This window comes from Parasteatoda tepidariorum, chromosome 1, assembly GCF_982258835.1.
Source record: "Parasteatoda tepidariorum strain Cologne lab strain chromosome 1, Ptep-v5.0, whole genome shotgun sequence".
Taxonomy (NCBI): domain Eukaryota; kingdom Metazoa; phylum Arthropoda; class Arachnida; order Araneae; family Theridiidae; genus Parasteatoda; species Parasteatoda tepidariorum.
This window is the reverse complement of record NC_141755.1, coordinates 64,320,250-64,347,626: the sequence shown is the minus strand read 5'-3', so window position 1 is coordinate 64,347,626 and position 27,377 is coordinate 64,320,250. Positions and strand designations below refer to the sequence as shown.

General features: G+C 27.6%; 1 protein-coding gene across 1 annotated transcript in view; it reads right to left on the bottom strand.

Moving 5' to 3' along the window:
• The window catches only part of Pisd (phosphatidylserine decarboxylase), a 65,071-nt gene extending 43,852 nt beyond the window's left edge, over positions 1-21,219 (bottom strand). The window contains exon 1 of the mRNA XM_016053756.5: positions 20,947-21,219. Within this exon, the coding sequence (XP_015909242.1) occupies positions 20,947-21,017 (71 nt within the window). The 5' untranslated portion in view covers positions 21,018-21,219. The remainder of the gene's footprint in view (positions 1-20,946) is intronic.
• Between the last annotated feature and the right edge of the window lie 6,158 nt (positions 21,220-27,377).

Genomic DNA, 27,377 nt, shown 5'->3' with positions numbered 1-27,377 from the left:
GGAAAACCGGTTTTGGGGTTGACATTTGCGAACCAAGAAAGTGTGACATCATCAATAAACAAGGAAATGAGGAAAACAACAATAATTATACTCCTTAATGGGATTTTCGAATACGATAGACGTTCTGGCGACGGTTTTACGAACATATTACGCCAAGGGCGAAGATTCAATAGAATTTCACTACTTAATATTACCATATTCGATCCTTGACCTAAAACAATGGCGTTAGAAAGCTCATCCCTTTATATTCAGCTCTCATAGTTAAGTTTTCTTTTTTCAGAACAACACGTAGCGTTGAATAAAAATAAAAATGCTTTTCCACCATTACTTTTTCTAGACATACTCAACGGTAACTAGAACATAATACGTGAATATAGCCATTACTGAATCATACTTTAGATTTCAATTTCAAATGGTCTGGTTTATACGGAAATGAAAAGTTCTAAATGAGGGTTATGGCTATAGAATGCATGATGTATTTTAAAACATGACACGAATTTAAATAGTAGTTACCATAGACACGTTATAAATTAAAAATGTAACTACAATTACATTTTAACAGATTAGTTAAAATATTTAAAATGCAATAGTTACATTTTAACATTTAAGTTAGGTAAGTAGTCATGCTTTTATTGTTAAAAAAAAACTATGAATCGTTGGGATATTCAAAATATGTTAGTTTTTAGTTTTAATCGATACTATTTACTTTGATAATCACAAAAACAAATTACGCACTTGTATTAATATGTAATAAACTGGTTAGTGTAATATGTAATAGAAACATTATAAACCATATATTTAAAGGTTATTCATCTGTAGTAGCCTGATTCAATGAATATACTTTCTATTGCGAAAGGATCTCACGTGACTTGTACTAGGAAAGGGTATTAAGTGACTTATACTTATACTGATGAACAACACATTATACTAATCATTTTCAAAAACATATATTTATAAAATCTACGGTTATATTAATTTGAATTGATGTAATTTTTAATTTAAAAAAATCAAATGCTACATAATTAGAAGATTTATATTTTTCTAAAAAATGATCACTTAAAAATGTTTAAAGGCCGGATTACTAATATGTAATAAACCTGTTCAATAAATTAATTTTTACCGTAAATTGGAAAATTTTTACAGTGATTTTGATTAATATATAAGCAAGTTAAGCAAATCATTTTCAAAAATATATTTTTATAAAATCTATGGTTATCAATAAAGCTTGATATAAATTGTAATTGTTTGAGTGATGTAATTTTTTATTGCAATGAATATTTGCTACACAATTAGAAGTTTTATATTTTTGAAAAAGCGGGATCACTGAAAAATGTTTAAACACGCAGGGTCAAGACGGATTTCTAATTGGTAATACACCGTTTCGATAAATACATTTTTTACTTTAAAAGATCTTAAATGATTTTGAAAAAATATGAACACTTTAAACAAATCATTTACAAAAACATATTTTCAGTAGTTTTGACCATACTTTTTTACTCGCTTCAATATGTAATGAACTGTTTCAACAAATAAATATCTTACTGTAAAGGAACTAAAGATGATTTTGATAAAAAAATTATGAACACATTATACTAATCATTTTCAAAAACATATGTTTATTAAATCTATAGTTATCAATAAAGATTGATAAAATTTTTAATAGCAAAAAAAAATAATAATAAACAAATACGATTCACTACAAAATGAAAAAAATTGTGATCCCCGCAAGGCGATCACATGTTGTTACCCTTTGGCAAAATGGTTGTTGTCTAATTTTTTTTTTTTTTTTTGGAACGTTCTTTGGCTTTGGCTTTTTCAACCTCGGAAAGTTAGGCCTTGGCATCGTTTTTTTCTTTTTTCTTGTTCCAACTCTAACTTTTGGGACCGCGTCAATCAGTTTGGACCCTCTTTATTTGTGATATTCACCTGAATTAGTATTGCAAACGATACAGTTTGAACTGTAGGTTAGAATTTCTGATTCTTAATTAAAACAATAAAAACAAAAATATCGTTCAAAGGATGAAATTCTGTTTAATTCACAACTCAAGAAGTATTTATGGGATCTCTCTGGTCCCATATCTCAAAAATAAACTCACCAACTTAATGCATAACAAAATTAAAAGAGAAAAAAAGAATTCTAAAAAAAATATCAAACAGTAGCGGTCGCATGCGCACTGTTTACTATTACTCTTGATTATTGTAGTTGAAAAGTAAGAAAGCCATGAAGTCTAAACCAAGAACCATTTTGCCTATGGGTAATAAACAACCATTGCGAAAATGTATAGTTTTCGAAAAGATGTTCGTTAAAAAAGTTAAAGCGCATAGGAAAAGGTCAAATTTTTAACATTTATTTAACATGTTCAATAAATATATTTTTTATCGTAAGTATCTTACGTGACTTACATAATAAAATTTGAGCAACACATTTACTAATCAATTTCAAAAACATATTTTAATAAAACCCGTGGGTATTAATTAACTTAATTTTTAAATACTAAAAAAAAAACACTACTTATTTTGATATGATTTTGAAGTTATGGATTGTTTAAACAATAAAAATCAAGCAGAACTAAATAAGGTTTTAACATGTAATAAACAGGTTCAATAAAATAAATTAATTTTCTTTTGTAATGGATCTTTCGTGACTAAAAACACTAACCTGTAACTTTAATATAACCTGAAGAAAAGAGTAATTTAGATTGTATATTTAAAGGTAGACGAATTTAATTTCCTATATAAAGAAGGAAAAAAACATCAATTTGAGATACAATCAATATCAACATTTAAGGTAGTATTTGTTTAACAGCAACGCCTACTAAACTATAAATTGATAATCTTTCTATGTTGTTCGAGTTTTAAAAAATAAGTTTCTTAGAAATTTCTTAAAAGAAGCGACGGTGATGAATACGAAAATAATGAGGAAATAAAAATACAAAATGATGCATCATTCATTCGTTCCGTGACACTTCTGTTTACAATCACACATCGATTTTAAAGGGCCGTTCGGATACTTTGGTGTTTTTTAAATCCCATCTCCCTTGTAAGAGAAAATAAGCAAACTGCGAAGCTTTTAGCAATAATAATCTAACAATAAGAATAGTGTTAAAACTAATTGAACAATAATGTTTTTTTTTTCTTTCTAATGGACAAATAGAAAGATGAAATAAATAACGAATACAAATGTACGTAGAATAACAAAGAAAGATGACCGAAGTCATTGCCTTAAAAGTTCTCTTGCTTCCCAATATCTTGAGGACTCAGTGTGTCCATGAAGGGCCCCACATAGAATTGAAAAATAATGTTGGACTGAAGAAAATAAATTGAAATATAGAAAAAAATTTTGATAAAGTTTTTTTCTTCAACTGTTATATTTCTTTTCAAATTTTAAATTTTTTTTTTTTTGATTAATTATTTTTTAAATTTTTAAGGGATCTTTGACAATAAAGAAACTTTAATGTCTTATGTAAGCGCCCCCACCCCCTTGTCAGCCAAAATAAGTAAGTCCAATGAGCCCCTCCATAAGTCTAACAGAAAAATTGGCTGTTAAGTTTGATGCTGTAATAGTTGCTTACAACTTAAGAAATTAGAAATTTGTACTAATTTTCGTTTTAAATCTGTAAGAAGACAAAAATATTTTATAACATAAAATCTTACTATAGATAAAATTCTAATGATGATGTCGCAGTTTTCCATTGTTGTCGGTGCATTTTTATTGGCCAGAAAATCACGTGGTGTGATCCAGTTTTTCCTCATTCGTCTCCTTATTGTTTTGGTTGTAGTCAGCATAAAATTAATAAAAGTCATGCTTTTCTATAAATATTTTTGAATCCCTAACTTAAAGTTATTTTCCCGTACTGCTATTATTACGCTTTTAATTCAAGAGTTTAAAACTAAGAGAATTGCTGTTTTTTTATTAGTATTATAATGTAAATCTGCCTTACATTTTAAGATAAAGTTATTTAGAAAGGTGGTCTAACAATTATTATTTTTGAGCAAATAACATTAATATACTGTTATAAATTACATTTAAAGAGATCTGTTAAATGATTTAGAACTTAACGATCAGCTACATGCACAATGAGATGCAGGCAACAACAAAAAAGTTGTTAATCTATCCTTCCGTTTGGTAAGCGAAAATATTAAATTACGGATGTGAACTCATCAAATTTGTTTCAACAATATAACGTTATAAGAACATAAATGTTATATTAAAAAATGATTACTTAGAAAAATCACTTCTGTTTACCAATAGATCTAAATATCTAATATATATAATTCTCTTACGTGGCTCCCAAATTTTGGCTGTATTTCTTTTCCGCCGGTGGCAACGTTTGCTTTGTTTTGCTTACGCTACTATTTCTGTTACACGGCGAATCGACCCATGATTGCCGCTAAAAATGTCACATGCCAAATCTATCTGAGGTGACTCAACATATAGCGCTTTTAAAAACGGAAACTGAAATAACCAGAGAGCATCAACTGCGGCAATCTCATACTATTAAGCTAGGCATAAGTGAGTAGTCTTTGTCGATAGATCTCTATTTTAGTATTTTGTCGAAAGCGCTTTTTTTCACGAATTTATTCATTACGAATTTATTTGACAATTTTTGATTTATATCACGAATTATACTATAGCACATTTCTAATAGGTTCAACGAATTACATGTCATTTATTTGAATTCAAATTTATTTTAATGACTTAGTATTTACTAAAAAGATGTAATTTTTTTATATGGATTTGAATGATTGTTTTGAATTCTTAGAATTGTGTGCATTTGCAATGTACCTAAGTTAGTAGAGAGCGAAGCGATCTTGGTACGCGAAGCAAACCATATAAGATTGCGTAGCAATTTTCGGGGGTTGGCGAGCGTTAGCGAGCAGGGGGCGCAGCCCACTAGTATAATTATAAGATTTCAAAGCTGAAAAACAAGCTTTGCTGTTTAAACATTTCCTACAAACATTTTATTTCCAAAATAAACAACAAAAAAAATCATATGTCAGACAGCAAATTAAAATGTTTTATTAGATACAGAAATATTTCCTCGATGTTAGAGAAATTAGAAATTTAAACTAATTTTACATTGCAAGCGTTTGCAAAGAACTTTTTAAACAATTTACTTAAGAAATTATTTTCTAAAGTGTGTATTTAACTTTCGGAAGATTTAAGGACATCTTTGAAATCAGCAATGTGATTAAAAAGTTTGAATCAAAATATTAATCTTATGAAAAATGAAGTAAAAATATAAATTTAATCACTATTAATGACTGAGAAGGTTAATTACTACAATTAACCTTCACTGAGAAGCTATATTCACTGAGAAGGTTAATTACTAATTAAATATTAATCACTAATTAACCCTCTCAGTAAATTTACGCCTCTGACACATAAAGTAACAGTATAGAAACATTTATTTCCCATTAATTCAAGTTCCTTTAAAAGAAAATTGAATCATAAATGCATTTCGTTAAAGCTTCCAACTAAATACATTAATTCACTGCGAAAATGGTAGAAGAAAAAATAGGTTCCTTCGTGATAATATCATTTTGGAATACAATGTCTAGAAATCCTAAAGCAGATTTGTTCTGGCGTAAAAATAGTACATTAAGCAGTTCTAATAAAACAACGGTGAGAAACAAATTCTCTGAAATAAATTTTACATACTTTATTCTAATGAAATTCACAACGAATGACAGAACAAAGAAGTTTCGCAAGATTCACAAACTTATTCACACTTAAAGAAATTTATCGTGATTTATAAATAAACCTACATTTATCGGTTCGCAAAGAAATAAAGTATTTATATTCTAGTAAACTTCAAACATTATAAGACATTAAAGAGCTTCAGCAATTAAATATATCTCAACAATGGCGGATACTTTTCCAAAGAATGATAGAAACTAATTTAAATACGAACTCAGGCAGTTCTATATTTGTAAATATAATATTCCCATTATGTTTTCCTATTGTTCGATTTATACAGAAATTTACCCACTCACTTTTAAAATGATTTTGGGACTTAAGGGTTAATAACCTTTTGGCAGATGGCCATTTGTTCTCCCCGTTGAAATGGAGCGATCCTTGGATTCTATGAAAAGGATTCTGGTCAAATGATTTACAGTGAAAATCGTCTGCCACTTTTGGATATTACTACACAAACTTCTAAAAAAATGTCAAAAGAACGGATATATCGCGGAACAGCTTATTTTGTGGAACGCCGAACACGAATGAGATTGAAAGGAAAAACAGTTTTTGCTTGATGAACATTCTTTTATTTGGAATGCAAAGCTAAGTTATCTACCTACCGATTTCCGGAGGAAAAAAAACTGTTTTACGACAAACTGCATGTTTATTTAAGAAAATTCTTTCGTAAGATTCCTAACAAAGGGGTGTAACAAAAACTTTATATTACATTCAAATATTCTAAAGATAACATAATTGAAATTCAAAACATTTGAACATCGGTAGAATAAAAGTTTTTTTTTCTTTAATAAAACTTATGGCAAAATATCAAAAACTAAAAAAAAAAAATATTACATAAAAAGTTGTTTCCTTCCAATGAATTATGCAAAAATACATATTATTAATTATCAATCACAAACTAAACAAAAAAATATACATTTTATAAAATGTTTATGGAATTATGTTAAATGTATTTCATTTAAGTGAAATAAATAATGGCAATTCTTTCAACGGAACCTTATATATTTTCACTGAACTGATGCATATGGAATGCCTTATATGTTAAATTAGTATATCTTAAATTAACTTAGATCATAGTTAAAATAATGACTAATTTAAAAAGTAACTTTGAATTTTAAAAAAAAAACAGCTTAATTTTTAGGAATAAATATTTACATTCTCACTATTGTAGTTAGCTTATTAGAAATAATCATTGAATAAAAATTTAAATAATAAAATATAAAATTAGTTTTAGAAAAATAATTATAGCTATTTTTATTCTCTTGAATGAAAATTTCTGTTTTACTTATAAATGTATTTACGGTTCTTATGTATTATGTATTATTTACTTATATATTTACTGTTACATTACTTATATATTTACTGTTCTCATTTTAAATAGCTAAATGAAAACTTAAATTCACACGTTATAAGGTAAAATTAACAGTCGTCACCGGCAAGAAGGCGATTGAATGAAACGAATGGCGATTAAAAGTTTATCAGCCGGTCGCTACCCAATGGCCACTTTTTACATCTGAAAACACTGTGTGTATTTTATTATTATAATGGACAATGGTTCTGTAAACTTCATTACATTAATTCAATATAATTTGATTAGTAATTTACGGATAGTTCAATGGAATCTTCTAGAGGTTTAACATATAAATAGAGACTATTGAAACAATGTAAAAAAATTAGAACTACGATAGTATTTCAACAGAAACTTATAATCTTCTTACTAATTTTACTCCTTACTAATTCTTCTTTCATACTAATTTTACTCCGTATCGATGCGATGAGTTTTGGAGAATTTCCAAAACTCCAATAAATGTGCAACGTGTAATCAATACCTTTATTTCAACGAAATTTAACACAGTTATTCCACTTCTCTAAATCTAATAAAAACTTGAACGCCAAAAAAAAATTCTTAATTTTAAATTTTTATTTGTGTGTGTTATTCTGCAATTTGTTATTGTGTTACTTTTACTTAATTTCACTCTATATAGTACCTACCACCTCAGAATCTTAAAATCAAAAGTTCATGCATCTTCAATAAACTGAACGATATATCGTGAAGTATCAATATTTGTAAAAATAGAAATAGCGATTTTTGAAAACGTATTCTCACGATATATTAAGATAAGTATCGAATATATGATAATTTTCGACGAAGTTTAATAATCAAAACGACACTATCATATCATCGATTACAATAATTGCGGAATACTATATTATCGTAACTGCTAATATATTTCAAATGAGTGACGAAAATATTCAATTATGTAAAAAATAATGTTAATTAATTAAACTAGACAAATATCGAGATGCGTTGAGAAATATCAATATTTTTAAACGAAGGGATCACGACATTTGAAAATGTATTCTCATGATATATCGTTGATTCTATGTTTTATAATAAATATCGAATGTATGATAATTGTAGTTGTAGTTCATTTACGTCGCACTAGAGCGCACAATGGGCTAATGGCGACGGTCTGGGAAATATCCCTGAGGATGATCCGAAGACATGTCATCACAATTTTGAACCTTTGCAGAGGGGATGGCACCCCTGGTTCGGTAGCCCGACGACTTGCACGCGAACTCGAGCACTTTACGGTAGAACAGTTTAATGAGGACCGATACCGCTCACTTTCGGTCCCTACGCAGACTGATCCAAGTGGTCACCCACCCGCACACTGACTATAGCCAGTGATGCTTGACTTCGGTGATCTGCTGGGAACCATGTCTTAACGATCAGTCCACTGCGGGTCTTGGATGTATGATAATTATCATCAATAATTACGTGATTATCATGTGAACGATAATGTCGTGAGTGAAAAGGATAATAGTCTAAATACAATAATATAGTGATCATTATCAGGAACATATACTATCAAAAATGAAAATATTGCGAAAATTGTCGCCAACGATAAAAATTCAATACGGTTCAAAAAAATGGTTTAAACTAAATGAAATGGAGATATATCGCAGTGCATCATGAATTGTTGACAATTCCTGACCAGTGGTCGGTAAAACTACATTTTTTTGTGTAGTTTACTTTAACTACTTTGTTACAAATGTAGTTAACTACAACTTCAACTATTTTTTTTTAAAATGTAGTGACAACAAACTACTTTGGAATTTAGTAACTACGTCGCTACTTTAAGAAGACCAACTTTGATGGAGAATTTAATTTACGCCTATGTTCAAAATGGTTTTGAATAAGAAATTGGCTTACATAAAATAAGGAAATGATTAAGACATATTTATTCATGCTTACATAAGCCAGCTTCCGATTCCAAAAAAAAAAAAAAAAAAAAATAATTCTTTCCAATTTGTTCATTTAACCTTTAATTTTTTATGCCTTTATCGACAGCGAATAATTAATTTAAAAAATGCGAAATTATCAAACACTTGGAATTTCTTAATTGTTTAAAGCTCTTTTATTTCCTCTAAGAAATTAAGTACACCGAAAATACGTTTCCTTCCTTTTAAATAACATCAATGTTTCAAGAGTGTGCATTCGAATGTGAAAGTGTGAGCAAAGTGATTAATTATCTATTTTCGTAAAATGAAAATGTTTGTAATATGTGAATTTAAATACTTACGACTGTTTTTTTTCTTTCTGTATCGCATAACTCACTACACTGCTTTTTTAAAAAAAATAGCACACTACACTACAAACTACGAAAAAAAGTAGCTTCTAGTTTCAGTACTTGTAGAGCAGGGGTTTCCAACTTACATGAGGCCGGGGGCCACAATTAAAAACACAAATCAAATGGCGGGCCGCAGCTTTATCAAAATTTTATGTAGGACTCTTTTATGTTTGAAGGAACTTTAAATATTACTCAGATTTTTACCAAAATGTACAAAACAAAAGTATTGAAATACAAATTAAAATGAGAAGTAGATTTTTAATTGTTATTAATAATATTTTTAAAAATAGTAAATAAATAATAAAAATTCGGGCTACATTAACTTTAATGTGCACCTATGTGTTAAACAATTAATGTGCAACAGATATCTAATTGTTAAGAGATAAAACTTTGAAAAGGTTGGTAATTAAAACTTACATAGTAGCACACAAAATATTCAATGAGAAAATTGAGGTTTGTCTGCTGCAACCACCAGAGAATAGATATTTACATTTTAAATTTACAAATGTGTGTGTAAATATTTTTGTCCAAAATGAGTGGTTTCAAAAATTTAAATCCGAGAATTTCTTCGATAAAATTTCTGATACACACATTCTAAATTATATTCACAAAATACAAGAAAGTTAAATTAAAAAGAACAACATACACGATTATTTTTGTATTTAAATAAATATTATCTTGGATGTAAAACTTGAGAAATAAATGTCTTTGCACCGTTGGTATGTTAAATTTTACAGAAATGAAGAAATTAGTTTTTAATTAACGAGAAAAGTATTTTAAACCCATATAGATTTTTTACGAAAATTGTGCCCAAAAAAATAACTAATATATTTTAGTTCGCGGGCCACAAGAAAATCAGTTGGAAACCCCTGTTGTAGAGCGTTACTTCGGACAACTGTTCCTGACGATGCTTCCCGATATTAAAACCCGGATAAAGTTAAGCACCAGTATTAAGACATATTTCATAAGAACCACACAAAAAAAATAGTATTATATCATTTTTGTTCTAAGATAATGCAACTAAAAAAGTAAAAGGAAAGGTATCTAAATTTGTCAAGAGCCTGTATAAAATGACGCATTCCAAATCACGCGACGCTATCACATTCAAAAGGGTGCTTTTGGTGACTGAGTAAAATAAAAAATATGAAGAAACAAGAAGTAACGTCTGCATGATTCATTCGAGCGGATGTAGTAAATGGACTGTAGATGGTTATTTGATTGCAAGGACGATTGCTATGATACTGGTCACGGTGATAATTTTCCTTTTTAGAAAAAAGATAAATGAATTCGTGTTTCTAGTCAGGTAAAAATTGGCATAAAATTGAAAAAAACATGCGTTTTATTTCCCATTATCAAAAAGGATAATTTCTTATTTACGTTAGTACGACTTCGGAAAAAGTGCGCTTGAATGTGGAAAATTCGCTTAGAACTTTTCTTTCAAACTACTATTATATTCAAGTCTTTAAGTAAGTTGAAGATAATTTTTTAAACTATGACCTAAAAATTATCCATAACAAAAAAAATAGGCACATATTACTATGTTGCATTTACTTTTAAATGTGAATGCAAAATTTTAAGAAACATGATTTTTAACTTCCTGTATAATTAATAGGATAATGCTGCAGCCCATGTGATTCGGACCCCTGCCAGAAAAATAAAAATTAAAAAATTTCTTTATTTTAGCGAAAAATTGTTTCTTCACGTTCGATCTTGTCTGTTTAACCATAATTATTTTTGCCAATTTATGGCACCTATTATGTTGGATGCAAGGGGAGAGAGGGGTAAGAGAAAGTAGTGCGGTGGCATCAGGTACTTCGATTCTGGCGAAAGTAGTTCTGCTTTAACGCAGTTTTCGTAGCTCTGTCGCGAAGTAAAATAAAAAAGCTATAGTTTAAGTGCCTTACACTTGAAGAAATGCGATGAATTTAGACTAAAGATATGATCTTGCCATGAAAAATTATCTGGGATTTAGAACAGACAAATAAGTTATTCAACTTTTTTAAAAATCGCCAATTTGGCGACATTATTTTAAATGAAAATTATCAAGATCACTGCCGTATTCTGAGTTTTTTTTTGGTGGAGGGGAATGAGAAATACCTATGTAAGATGCTATGTTTAACTTATGGAGAAAAAAAAACCTTTGTAAATTTAAAAAATAATTAAGTTTTGCGATTCCAAATTATTTTTCAACACGGGTTTGTAAGTTGCGCAAGTAGATTTGATACAGCAAGTAGATTTGATAAATTGCGCAAGTAGATTTGATAAATATAAATGTTAATTATTCTAAACTTTTCAGTTTTTATTTATTTGAACATTAATTTTAAAAAAAGCAACAAAAAAAAATATCAGAGAACTTTTTTTAAGATGATAAATAGTCTAACATTAGCAGCGAGTGGGGTGAATTTAAGGGTCGCCTCAAGTTAGCTATCTTATCAATATTTTAAGTATAAAATTTTCAATTATATACTAAGAAGAGATTTAAGTCTCACATTTGATGTAATATATATTTTGTATGAGATATTATTTATTTTGTTCTGGAGTTACACATCATTTCAAATAAAGCATTTATTAACATAAAATATTACAATTATAAATTTACAAATTCAATCTTTAAACTATCTTACTATACATGATAACGTAAAAATATTCGATAAAACTATATTATTTCTATATAGCTATCAAACTATAAGAATAACATATACTCTTAGAATCAAACCAGATACATTAGTTCTTTACTTACCATTAGTCAGCTAATTTTTGTATTTAAAAGACATAGAGCGCTAAAACATTGTTATTTATTTAATATATTTAGTTACCAATCCATAAAAGCCAAGAAACTCGCACGCACAAATTACACTAATGCGATTATCATGGTAACACGAAAAATTACTCAGAGATGCAGCGTTAGTAACTGATAAGAGTGAGTTAGAAATTTTTACATTTTATGGATCATTTCTTACTACGTCAATTTTCTATTTTCTATTAAATGGAATTTCATATTTAGTGTTTTTTACTAAAACAAAAAATGTAAAGGTTACACTTCTCAACAAAAAACTTCAGCAACGACATAAAACTAAAAGTATTTAAAGTAATTTAACTAGTCGTAATTAAATATTTTCAAATAATTTATTATAACTAAAACTAATAGCGGAACACAAAGTCCGATCACGCAAGAAAAAACAGTAACCATATAAGTATTCTTATAACTAATGAGTTAAGTATAATTCAATCGTATAAATGGGGTATTATGTAATCACCGCCGGGAATGTATGTATATTTTTAAAATACTTTTAAAACTGAAAAAAAATTATACACACAAGGATCGTACATAAATATTAAAATGAGAGAGAAAGAGAAATGCTATCGAAAGCTATTAAATCACTAGTGAGGAAGACGAGATGAAATCGTCAAAACCAGTTAGATTGCCTATGGAAACCTGATGTTTTTCTTAATTGACGCCATTGCTATTTTTTTCTACGACAATGAAACTAGTTTTTAAGTTTTCTGTCCCACCGGTTTGTCCTACCGGAAATTTTTTACTTTATTTGTCAAAAGGCAAATTTCAAACAATATACAATAAATATCTATATAATCTAGTTAAAAAAAAGTATCTGTACCTGACATATGTTTGGACTCAACGTGAATTTATTAAAAATACTTTATTAAAATTTTATAAAAATCTTTAAGCTATATTACAAAATATAGTATCTGATTGTCCGACACGTGACATGAAATTGTGCCAAACATATTTTCTTCAAACCTCGCCAAAATATTATCATATATCTGAAACAGAATTTCAATTCAAAATAAATAACAAATAACTGAATTCTGTGACTAATTTTTTAACTTACTCAGCTTAATTGAAATAAAAAAAATATTTGGGAGTCAGATTTGCACACATTAGATGTTTCAAAAATAGTGAAACTAGCAATCATCCCCCTTATTTATTAATTTTTGTTTAATGAATAGTAATAAATTCAAAGTAATAAATAAAAAATTCATATTTTTGTTTAATAATAGATTGTTTTATAAAATTGGAATTAATGATTAAATTTTATAAGGATCTATGAACAAAATTCCTTCAAAAACGAAACATCTTCACTGAAAAAAAAGTATAGTCAAAACTACCAGAATGGAAATTTTTACCGAAGCGATTTGATAATGATTTTGGTAAAATTAATAATAAAATATAGTTTTAAATGTATGATTAAATTTAGTATATGTGGCAACATTTGATTATTTTATCATGTTACCTTATAGCATGACATAAAAGCAATTTATTTAGTTAAATTTACTTTTCAGTTTTGTATTTTTTACTGAATGTGTGGTAATTAAGAACTATAGTTTTGAAAACCAGAATTTCTAGTAAACTGTTACCATATGAACAGAAGAATTACCAAATGAATGGTTTAAATACCATAAAATATTGGTTTTGATCATCAGAATTATGTAGGGTTTTTTTTTAAATCAGAAATGTCATTACTAAGCAGTACGATAATTTTACCAGAGTTGTTTTATTCGTATATTGTATAATTTAGTATGTTGATACATATTTGTTTAAAGAAATTAATTCATTGTTAATTTTTTTTGTTACACTGAAAATGCAAATCAAACGCATATTTATAAAATAAATTAACAGATAATTTTTTTGTAACACGGATATGTATAACAAGCATCGTAAAGTTTATGCAATAAATTGAAATCGCATATATTTATGCAATAAATTGAAATAGAATTCCCTGACATAAATCAGGAATATTACGGCGTAATTATCCGACCAATTTTCCTATTGTTTAGAATTTTCTATATCTCCTGATAACAAATTTGCCTGTTAGCTTTCTTCCTATTGCCCAAGGATAAATTACCGCATTGCTTATAAAGTCTTTAAACAATAAATCACAAACAAACACAAAGCTTACAAATGAAAGAAAGTCATAAAATTTAAGAACTTTTAATTTCATGAAACAATCATTTAGTTGTAGGCAACCTTTGCACAATAAAGCAGTTGTTAAAAAGAATGTTTCACAAATATACATATTTTAACTAAGTTAATTAATTTATATGCTACGCACAAATTCAAATTTAAATATAGATCCAAGGACGCATGCGACAATGATAAACAAAACATTTTGCAAAGGTTGGTGGTTTAAATCTTCAACATTCCAACTGTTGATCTACAAGTCTGATCTGATATGCATTCAGATTCATTTGTGCAATAATCAATCACCTTAACCATTTGATTTACATTCAAGTTTTAAAAACAAACTGAATGAAGTCTTAGATGGAAAGCTACTTTCCATTCTAAAACGTGTTGCATTAAGTTTTTAAAAAGATAATTAATTTTGATTATCAAAATTAAAAATGGCGAAACTACATTCAAATACAAAATTTTTAATTTTTCAACAACAAAAAAAGTTTGTAATATAATATTAATGCGAGAACTTTAATGTAACCACTAATAAATTTAAGTTTCATAGCGAGTAAAATCAACAAAAATAAATTGCGCAAAATTTAATGCAACCTGAGGTCAAAAAATCCTGGTCGCTTAAATCGTTTGCGAGATTCAACTTTTTTTTTAGAATCGTTAATAAGATAACATTCGTAAATTTTAAGTACAAACGATATAAAGATAATTATTTAATAGAACTTCAGTTAAAGGTTTCGATAAACGTTGGTATCTATCTTCAAAAAGTAAATGGCAAATTTACGCGTGTTACAATGTGATTACAACGTACATTGCAAATATGCAATGTGATTACAACGTACATAATTGCATAAAAATAGTATAGGATACTACTGTTTTTTACTCATTTATTTATTCATTTATTTCATTTAATTTTTTTACATCGTTAGAGTTAACTAAAAATAATTATTTTGACATGAATCTTCAAAAAAATAGGAAAAAATAGCACGCTACATCCCATTTTAAAACGTGCTGTATTAAATACTTAAAAAAGATAATTATTTTTAATTATTAAAATTAAAAATATTTGCAAAAATAAAATGAATTAAAAAATAAAATGCTTGTAAAGTTAAAATAATTGCTGAAATAAATTAATTGTAAAAATAACTTAATTTCAAAATTATTGAACATAAGAAATTGAGATGGAAATATTAAATCTCAACTTTTTTCTTCGTAAATTTAGGCTTCTTCAGTCATGGGACCACTAAAGTTAGTTCGAACTTATATTTTGTTATTCTAGTAGTATTGATAGGATTCCGTCATTTTTTTTCTGTTTAAAAAAAAGGCCATTAGTTTGTCGTTAAATTAAAAAACGAATTATTCAAAATATTTACCATCTATATCAATAAAATTCCATCTTCCACCCGTTTGCTTCTTTGGATACCAAACAAAACAGAAAAAAGTCTGGTTGTTTAGTTGCAACCCACGTAGTTAATTTTTGACATTTGCATGGGAAATGAACCTCACTACATAAATAGTGTCTGAAGAAGCAATATCTGGTAAATACGGCGGATGAAGAACACATCTCATCGAAGTGATTCTCGAGTTTCACTGGTTAGGCAAATTGAGTTGTGTTGTAAATTAGTGGTACAAGAAAGGTGTTCAGTGGAACCTTAGGGTTCCAGGGAAGGGTCACAGGGCTCCGAGAATTTGGATATTTTTTTTAAACTAGCAATGATTTTCAAAACCTATAATTGTTTGTATTTATTATTTATTTCATTCTTTGGTTATTTTTATGAAATTATTTAAGTAAATTAAGTGAAAAAAAAAGAATGTAACAAATTATAAAGTCATATAAACTGTGAAAAATTAGATTTGTGTTTCTTATCTAACTTTACATATCAAAATAAATTAATTAAATTCAACAATACAGGAGCATCGATTAAGTTCTTTTTCGTTTTAACGAAATTCTTAATTCTTTTCCTAAAAGCTTATTTCTTTGGCTTATGTTTCCTTAAAAAAAGATATTTAAAACTAGTCTGAAAGCTGCTGTCGACTTGTGAATTCAAAATGTCAGATTAAACGTAATTTTAAGACTATTTATAAACTCAAGATGAATATTATTGATGATTATTATTCTGGATATTATTGACGATTGCTTAAACAAAGATAAAACTTAATACTTCATAATAAATGTTTTAAAAATATTTTTCTTCGGCTAATACGTTCACAATTATTATTTAACTCATGAATTATAAATTAGGGATTCCGCGAAAAAGAAGGTTGATCATACAGGCTTCCGTAGCCGAAAAGAAATTGGAAGCCGATGTTTAAGTAACCTTGTCGTTCGTTTTTGACATTATTTGTGTCCGTAAATGTTGATGGCTTAATACGATTAACATTATATTCAGTGTAAATTATGGTCTTTTAGACCCACCAGTTATACAAATGGGCCAAGAGGTAAGGGACGGGGGCGACAGCTCGAGGAACGATTTTCCAATACAACGGTATTTAACAGCTCGCTCTCATGTTTGGCATTTTTCTTCTTCAAAAAAAAAAAAAAAAAAAAAAAAAAAAAAAGCAACTTTATTCTTGACTTTTTTTTAAATCAGGTAAACATTTTAAATCAGGTAAACATTTTAAAAGAAATAAAATCTTGTATCATAATTTTAACCAGCTACAACTAAGAGAACCCCCCCCCCCCAAAAAAAAAGAGAGTCGTTTAAGCCTGCTAGATTGTGTAAATTAGAGCCTAGGGCATCAATTAAAGGAGGAATCGTATCGGCGACTGATCACATTAAAACTTTGAATCTGTTAGTATTATATATATATGAAGAAATTAAATTTTTTATTAATTAAATGCTAGCTTAAGCAAAATATTTTATGAAGAATAAAACATGATTTTCAAACAAATTTAATAATGAAGTTTTAGGTAAACAAAAATCAAATAATTTTTGAGAAGGAAAATTAAAAATAATTTTTGCAAAAGAAAAATTAAGAAAATTTTGCTGGGTAAAATAAATTTTTTACCACAAAATAATTTCTATATACATTTACATCAAATTGAATTTAAAATATCAACTTGAATTTTTATGAAATGTATATCATTCCCTTTTTTTCTCGTTCAATAAAAAGTACCGATCATCCACATCCAGACACCATTCCCTTAAGTCGATTTTATTTGTATTTTATAACCGTCATTGAACAGCCGACCCAATGTTTCAACTACGTAGCCTTGTAATTTTGAACCCAATCCAGAAGACAAGGGTACTCCTGGATCAAATATTGTGAGAAATTTGCCTTCGCTGAGGACCTTTTGATGGAACTAACCCGCATTTGCGTTACATGCACAGAAAGACCACGAGAACCTCTTACGGTTAGCCTGACAGCAAGGAGACTCAAACCCATGATCCGTCTACCACTGAGGATATTTCAGGTCAGCACTGTGGTCGGCGCAAGCCGGATGCGGAATTCGTATCAACCAGTCATCGCTGAGATTCGAACCCGGTTCACCTCATTGGAAGGCGAAAGCTCTATCCCCTGACGAGAGGACGAGAGAAAAAATTTTTTGTCGCTTTCACAAGACACGCTATTCTCAATCGAAAATAGAGATTGAGAATAGAGAAAATTCCACTAATCGTGGGTTCGATCCCCGCCTGCCGGTGTAGTAAATGGTGACTGATGCACGTTAAATCTGACGAGTCGTAAAGTCCTCCATTTTCCCATAACAAATCATTACCTCTGGGGGTACTGATCCAGGAATTTCTTAGTCTTCTGGATTGGTTCAAAATTACAAGACTACGGAGTTGAACATTAGTAGTCGTAAACCGAAAATTAAGTCGGCTGTTCAACTACGGATATAATAAAATAAAATAAATATTCCACTAAATCATTCTTAAACCAAGCTCATGGTCTCTTTGAAGAAAGGTTTCCATGCTTTGTAAGTTCATACAATGCGTGCATATTTTTAAAATTTTATTTATAATTACGTATCTTAACTCTTTTAGACTGAATGCACGACGGACCTTATTAAGTGTTAGATTGATAATGTAGTTTCTTTTATATTCTAGACCAGTGGTTACCAACTGGCGGCCTGCTGGCCACATTCGACCCGCGAAGCCTTTTTCTGTGGCCCACGAACTAAAATATATTAGTTGTCATTTCTTTGCAGACAATTTTCGTAAAAAAATCTATATGGGTTTAAAATACTTTTCTTTCGTTTAAAAAAACCTAATTTCGTCGTTTCTGTGAAATTTAACATACCAACGATGCAAAAAAATTAATTTCTCTGGTAAAAATATACTCCTTATTTTAATTTGTAATTCAATACTTTTGTTTTGTACAACTTGATAAAAGTCTGAGAGTAATATTTAATATTCCTTCAAACATAAAAGAGTCCTATATAAATTTTTGAGAAAGTTGCGGCCCGCCATTTGACTGGTGTTTTTAATTGCGGCCCCCCGGCCTCATGTAAGTTGGAAACCCCTGTTCTAGACCGAATCGAAAGCTGTTTTCTCAATACCAAAAAGAACAGTATTAAATTTGTCCACCTATACGTTATTTAAATTATTCAACAAATTAGGCAAGATCAAGCATTTGTATAAATTTGTCCCCCAGTGTAATCCATCAATCAAAACTTGATACATTGTAAGGGTTAATAAAATATTACTCGACAAAGTTCAAAATTAAAGGTGCGGTGCAGGTCGAGACAACTAGTCCCTCTCCCCCCAAATAATTAAAATATATTACAACAAATTTTTTTAACAGTAGGTGTGGATATTGTTAGGTCCTGGTATCATCGGTAGAAAAAACAGAATAATCACTGAACACTAGCACAATAAAGACAAAAAGGATAAAAAGAAAAAGAGAGAAAAACGAAGGAATTTACGAAAAATAATTATAACTTTTAACAAATATTTAACTATACATATAAATTATACTACATATGATATATTTTTAACAATTAAAATATAATTATCGTCCCGAAATTAAATTCATGGACATAAAATTATGAAAAAGTGATTAACATAAAAGGATGCGTTCTTAGAAAAATGATGCGCGATTGAAGAAAAGAGAGGATCATATTCAGATTATAAAGTCATTTTAAATAAGAGTCATCAAGAATCTAAAGAAAAAAATTTTTGTTCTGCATGTTTTCATAAACATTTAAAGTAATTTTTTTTCCAATTAAGGAATCAAAGTAATAATACTCAAAATATTTTCATGCGCTATATCTAAAATTATGCGCAACAAAAAAAAATTATTATTCTAAATATTTCTTCATTAATAAATAATGGAACAAGGCTGATAATATAATATTTTTTATGGTAATATTTCATAAAAAGTAAGTAATTTTTTAAAACTTATTTCTTCACATACGAATCAAAGTAATACATCTCTAAATACTTCCAATTTATATAATTAAAACTATGTAAACAAACTAAATGTAAATATGAAACTGAATGAAAAATAATATTACTGAACTTGCCATTTATTCATTTATTTATTTTCAATTTATAACTAATTTAAAAGTTTTGATAAAATAGTTAACATATTTTCATCAAAAATAAAACTTATTTTCTTACGCATTAATAAATTAATATAGCTCAAAATAATTTCAGTCATTTTTACTGATATAATATATATTTAATATAATTATTTTTTTTCTTACTCAAATACAAAATACAAAAGTGCGTGGTGATTAAAATATGTAAATATATTGAAAAGAATACTCTAATATAATTTCAAATTATCCATAATGTCACTAGTCGATGTTTGTCATATTTGAAATTAAATTAAATTCTTAGTTTAGTTTTAATGTATCTTAAATTTTAATTTAAGAGAATTAAAATATTACTAAATGGTGAAAGTTAATGTAATAACATTTGTTTCAATTTTTATTTTTACGATACAACTACACAGCCCTAACTCGATGAAATTTCATGATATATTTCAAAACCACGATAACTTAAATATTATTGTTAAGAATAGCATAATCAAAATTATAATTTATTTTTTTAAGAATTATAAATACCAGGTATTACTTTATGAAACTAATAATGATATACTCTACAGTAATAAAAAAGTTGAACGTGTAAAAAATATAGCAGGTGTAAATTCAATACGCCTTAAAAAAATTCATTAAAAAAATAGAAAATTTTGGTTCAAACAATATCCAACTCATAACTTTTCAAAAATAATTTTTTTTAAATAATAGGGATTGTTCTATTAATAGAGATCTATCTATATAGATATTCTTATTCTTATTCATTTTCTGCATAACAGATATATTTTATAATCTAATTAATTTTCTGTAAAACAGAGATGTATTTTTTATTCTAATAATTTTCTGTAATGCAGAGATATTTTTATGATTGCAATTAATTTTCCGTAAAACATATGTATTTTTTTTATTCTAATTAAATTTCTGTAAAACAGAGATATATATTTCTGATTCAGATTAATTTACTAAAATCAGAGCTATATTTTTTTTTTCAAGTAATTTCTGTAAAACAGAGCTATAATTTTTATCAGTAATTAATTTTCTGTAAAAATAAAACATCTTTCTCATTTTTGTAAACACCCATTAAATAGGTCAATACCCGTAAATTTTTTTTAAAAAACAAACAAAAGAAATATATAAAATCGAAATACGGTCACAATAATTATAATTAATTTATGAAAAAAATATATATTTATTAACTTACTGAGAACTTTTAGATATGTGTACTAATTGCACATTGCATGCTACAATCACAGCTAACATCCACGATTTCATTCTCTTTCTCTAAGATCCCACCACGGACAATACCACAAGGATATCATGGAATAAAACGATGTAAATAAATCTTATTCTATGTTTACTGATTGACAGACGGTCACAATCTATTATGACAATAGAACGCACGCCGAACACACGTGCTAAAAACAGAACCAACGCTGACTAAACAGTGAAATAACTTTGACAGATGCGATTCCCGATGGTAAAAGGAAACAGTAACCTAGCGGCAATTTAGAAAGTTTCGTTATTGACTCTTGGCGGAATAGGTTACTTTTGGCGAGATAAGAAACTAATCTTTATTCTATGTTGCCTATTTTTCCTGGAAGTTTTCGCGCGATATCATGAGTTTTTTTACATCATTTTTTAAAGTTGAATCAGATTATTGATTAAAAAAAATAAATATTTCTTCGATTATTTTTAATCCGGTGTGCACCTTTTAATGAAATTTTTATTAGTAAATGAAAATGAAAGAATAGCGTAATATTTTTTTTACTATTATTTTTCTAGAATTAGAAATCTTAAGCTGCAGAAAAACAATTTGTATCAATAAAAAAAAATTTATGTGTGCTATTTTTTATTTATCCAAACTCTAAAATAAAAATAAATTAAATTGAAACAAAATCCATTTTAAAAAATTAATTTTATTTTCTCTGTTTCTGTATGATGTATGTGCATTTAATTTTATTAATATTTCTCGCTATATTCATTTGTAAATACATGAGCTCACATGAAAAGAAATTTTAGCTCATTCATTTATTTTAAATTTACTTAAGTATTTATGAATAATTAAATGAAATTAATCATAATTATAGAGAAAAAAGAAGTAAAAATTATATTCATATTAATAGAATAATTAATAAGTAGATTAAATTAGTTGAGTGTAAAAGCAATATTCTTTACAATAATATAAAATATGCATTTAGTATGGGGATTCTTAACAAGTGATTTTAAAATGATGTAAGATAACATGATAAGAATAGCGTATTAATTACCTCTTGAAAATGCAGCTACAAACACATTGGATTTTAAATTAAAAACTTTAAGTTTCGCATCTAAAAGAAAATTATTAGATTTAATGTAGAGTTTTTGCATTCTTCTCTGAGCCATCCACTACGAGCATAAACTCAACTAGATCAACTTAACCACGCGCAAATTAATTTTTCTGATTCAGCTTGTCATTTTAATGATTCAGCTTATTTTTATGATTGAGTTAGAATGCGGTTTATTTATAACAAAGTAAACAAACAAGTTTCATTATTATTAGAGTATTCATTTATCAATACATAAATTACTAAATAGAACCACTTCAACGAAAATCCTTAGTTACATTAAACCAAAACCTGCTAGATCTACGAATTGTTCAATTATATTAAAAATAATTTCGCAAAAACTATTTAAAAAACTAATAATACATTAAAAAGTGGTTAAAAATAGTTGAAAATAAATTATTTACATAAACATTAGCTTATAGTTCAATTTCAAGTGTTTCCATTATCTGGAAGAATGAGATTTTGTGATCTACAGAAATACTGTTAACGAAACAATTTAAAATTGCAATAATGAACGATGTTCTGTATATTATATTATTATTGTAATGTGTTAGAAATGATAAAGATTGTACAAATTTATTGAACAAAGTAATTTATTTGTATGTTAGAAGTTCAAACTCTCTAAAAAATTTGCTATTTCCTATGGCTTCATAATTAAGTTAAATATTATTTTATTTATTCTTATTGAGTTCTTATTAATTAAGTTTACAGAAACGCTCATTAAAAACGTAAGCATCAGTATAAGAAACAAGTGGTTTCATATACTTTTTAAAATAAGAATTCGCTGACGTCATCACCATATTTTACGAAATTATTGTCTTGATTTTACTAGTAAAAACCTAGCATAAGAAGAAGATAATTAATTCATAAAAATGCGTCGTAAAAAGATTTTTTGATTGATTAGAGCAGGGGTTTCCAACTTATATGAGGCCGGGGGCCGCAATTAAAAACACCAGTCAAATGGCGGGCCACAACTTTGTCGAAATTTTATATAGGACTCTTTTATGTTTGAAGGTACATTAAATATTACTGTCAGATTTTTATCAAGCTGTACAAAACCAAAGTATTGAATTACAAATTAAAATAAGAAGTAGATTTTCAAAAATATTTAATTGCATATTAAATAATTCTGACTGCAATAACTTTAATGCGCACCTATGTATTAAGCAATTAATGTGCAACAGATATCAAATTATTAAGATATAAAACTTAGAAGTATTTTAAACCCATATAAATTTTTTCCGAAAATTGTCCTCAAAAAATGACTACTAACATATTTTGGTTCACGGGCCTCCAGTTGGTAACCACTAGGTTAGAGCTTCAAGCAAACAAATCACTCATATTATAAAACATTTATCAAACCCTATGAAAAACACTTTTTTTAGCATGTAGTGTGCAAACCATTGGTCGTAAAGTCAAATCTTTCCTTTTTTCTCGCCAATCGCAAAAATGCAGTTTAATCTTTTTAAACTTTATTTCATCATTTATTTCTTTTCAGTTTCGTGTCTTTCAATTACTTTACGGCGAATAATGATCAAATTTGTTATGTTTTGTTTTCAACATATTAGAAATAATTGTAACCTGTATTGGCAATCTGTCACAGAGCTTCGCTGCTTGATCTGTGCATAGCGCCTAATTTAAGCACTCTCGTCAAAATTAAAATTAGTCTTGCGATTAATTCCTTTTGGTTATAACAGGGTGATTAATTCTTCTTAATGCGACCTCGAAACGATAAAAGTTAGCATTGTTAACCAGCACAAAGCTATGGTTAAGATATAAGGCGCTAGCTATTCGGAAAGTCGCGAAAATTTTAACGATAAACTCCTTGTGGCGATAAATTTTACTTGTAGCGGTTGGAAATCGTTGTAACTAGAATTGTTATCACGCATAGAGTACCAGGGCCGGATTAAGCGTAAGCGGGGCCCTAGGCCATTTAAATTTTTGGGGCCCTTAGATTAAATTTTTTCTCGTATATTATTTATTTATTGAAATATAAAAGTATTTATATATCTTTTCATTTAAAAAAGAATATTTAAAATGAAAATAAATAATAATAAATTAAATTTTACTTTATTTTATTAAATTAGAACTAAAAAATAATCATAACATTTTGAAAAAATTTAAAAAATCATTGTTTTTCTTAATTTTTTAAAATTTATTTTCAAAAAAATCCATTTTCCCAGGCCATGGCCTAGTCTGGCCTACGGGTGATCCGGCCCTGTAGAGTACTCTACCTAATTTGAAAAAAAAGTTTAAATTTCGATTGTAAAATACCACCCTTACAGACACGGATCTCGTTGACATAAACGGTGTAAAATAATAATGTAAAGTTTTATCTTTGTTTTAATTAAGCAATATAGTTTTTCAATCACTATAGTTTTTTTGAAGTATTTACGCAAAAAAGCGAATTCTTATTTAAATATATATACATAGATAGATTGATAGATAGACAGGAACCTATGTAATAAACAATTAAACACATCAAATTCAGGCGCTAAAACATGTTAAATGATGCTTGAAAATTGAAAAAAAAAATTATCTTTTAGCAATTTTCTAGAAACATATTTCTAGAAGTAATCAGTCTCTATTTTCCACCTTTGAAAAAAGAAGTAAAAATCAGATAAAAAAAAAAAGATTGAGTCAACACTACCTAAATCCGTGACATTATATCCGAAATATGTTTCAATGAATCAGCTGAAAAAAAGAATTCTTTTCAATGAAACTATCTATCACGTTGCGAGGTAGGTGTCTTCTCTGAATTAACTCTGATTATAAAAAACCACGGAATGAATAATAATACGAAGTCTACGTTTATTTTCGTTTGTTGACAGTTTAAGCTTATTACTTATCTTTGTTTGCTTTTGCACAATCGTTACCTCTATTATCATTTACAGAAATCGACGCAACTGTGTGATTTCTCACTTGCAATAAAAATCTCTATCACTTCCCCATTAGCTAGAACACTTAAATTTCTACTAAAGCTCTCTGTCTAAGAACAATGCAAGTTTCAATACTTTACTGACTGTCACAAGCAGTGTTGATCTCAATATAATCGCTAAAGGAAATTTATCGTCAATCGAAATTGCGACCACTTTCCTACTGGCTAGAGCACTCAAATTTTTAACTGGGGATTTATGCTAGATGGCGTCACAAATTTCATTCATTTTCTGACCTCTATGGTTTTTCGAAATTTTTACCACTTTTCGACATTTACAAACTGAAGAAGAAAATAGTAAAATAATATAAAAGTTTTAAAAGCTATCGTTTCTTAAGTGTTATAAAAAGGAAAGAAAAATAATTCTATTGTTCACACACAAAATGAAATTTTCAGGAGGTATATTTTTCGCAATTAATTCCTATCACTGTTGAAGATTTCTACTGCGTGTTTTGTGTTAGGTCTGACAAAAATAAAATTATTATTATTTTTTTTTTTTCATTTAGCTCATTTACATTATTTTTAAATTTTTTTAATTTGTTATTGAAAAACAAATTAAATAAGAGTTACTTTAGTTCAAGAGTTTGATTTCAAAACTTGCACGATTCATTTTCGAAACTTTTATGCGTAGGACAAAAACACATTTGCTTCTTCCACGGTTTTAAAAATTGTGCTTCGGAAACAATCGAGATCCATGATTTTTGAGTTCCAATTTTTGTCGGTAATTATTAAGTTTTCATATAAATTAAAAAGAAATATATGTAATTTGAGCTGGCAAAAAACATGTGCATCTCGCACAATTGCATCCTATTTTTTTTTTTTTTTTTTTTGAAGTAACAAATACCGAAAGAATTTAATTAATTTTGAATTTAAACACTTGTTTAATTTGAAACAATTCGAAATTTTTACATATTTATCTCCCTTTTGTTTTTAAATAAATTCAAAAAAAGCTCATTTGTTTTAAAAAATTTAAATATTAAATGGAAATGAAGACAAAGGAAGAGTGGAATTTTTATCATTATCGTTTGCAGTTTTAAATAAAACGTTCGTGGCTACTTAATAAAAAAAATTCATTTTTTAAACTTTAGCAAAATGTACCGTTTTTAATAGATTTCCATCTTTCCCAACTTTGTATAATAATGAAATATAATATATAATGTTAAATATGTTTAATTAAAACAATGGCTAATTTGTTTTAAAAATATTAATTAAAAAAAAGAAATATAGACGAGTGGAATAAGAAAGAAAAAGTAGAATGTTTCATCATAATCGTTTGACGTTAAAAATAAAGACTTTTGTGGTTATATACTAAGAAAATTTTTAAAAAATATACATTTTTTAAACTTTTGCAAAATTTGAAAGCTTTGATAGATTCCCATTACTATCTTTGTACATTAGTGTGAAATATGTCAAATTAAAGAAAGGCTAGATTATTCTTTAAAAAATTAAATAAAAAAAGGTAATAACGACAAAGAAAGAGTAAAAATTTTTATTATTGTTTGGCGTTAGAAATAAATAACGACATTTGTGGTAATATTCCAAAAAAGAATTAAAAAAAATATTCAATTTTTAAACTTTTGCAAAATGCGCAAGATTTGATAGATTCCCATTACTATCTTTGTATAATAATGTAGAATATGTCTAATTAAAAAAAAAGGCTAATTTATTTTAAAAAATTTAAATATAAAAAGGAAATAATGACAAAGAAAGAGTAAAATTTATTATCGTTTGACGTTAGAAATAAAGACATTTATGGTTATTTAATAAAAAAAAAATATTATTTAAACTTTTGCATATTGCAAAATTTTTTGATAGATTCCCATTATTATCCTTATTACTTATAATAAAATATGTTACACGTGCACATATAGATAATCAATAATAAAAATATTTGGCATTTATTCAGTTATGGGATTAATGCTAAATTTCACGAAAAATGTTCATGTTTTTTATTGGTTATCTTAGATATCTAAGAACAAAAATAATGTTACAGGATTCTCACAGTTTTCTAAAAAAATTTTACAAATAAATATAATTTAAAATTTTGTGTAATGCTATAAATCTATTTATAACAAAATTATTTACTTTATTGATAGATTGTTGGAGGACAAGGGCAAGGTCAATGTTGTAAAATGTGTATAACGGTTTTATCTATATCGAATCGTGATTTGTCCGAATGAAAAAGATTGTATTAAAGGCATAAAATCTCATCGTGAAGTATTTTATGAGAAATATATGAGGTTTACACAGGTTTTATTGATGAAAAACGTCAAACACACACAGGGAATATGATGTTAAATTAAAATAGATAATGTATTTTCTTGAACTTCTTGTTTGGTTAATAGACTTCGATCATCATTCAAAATGTTACTT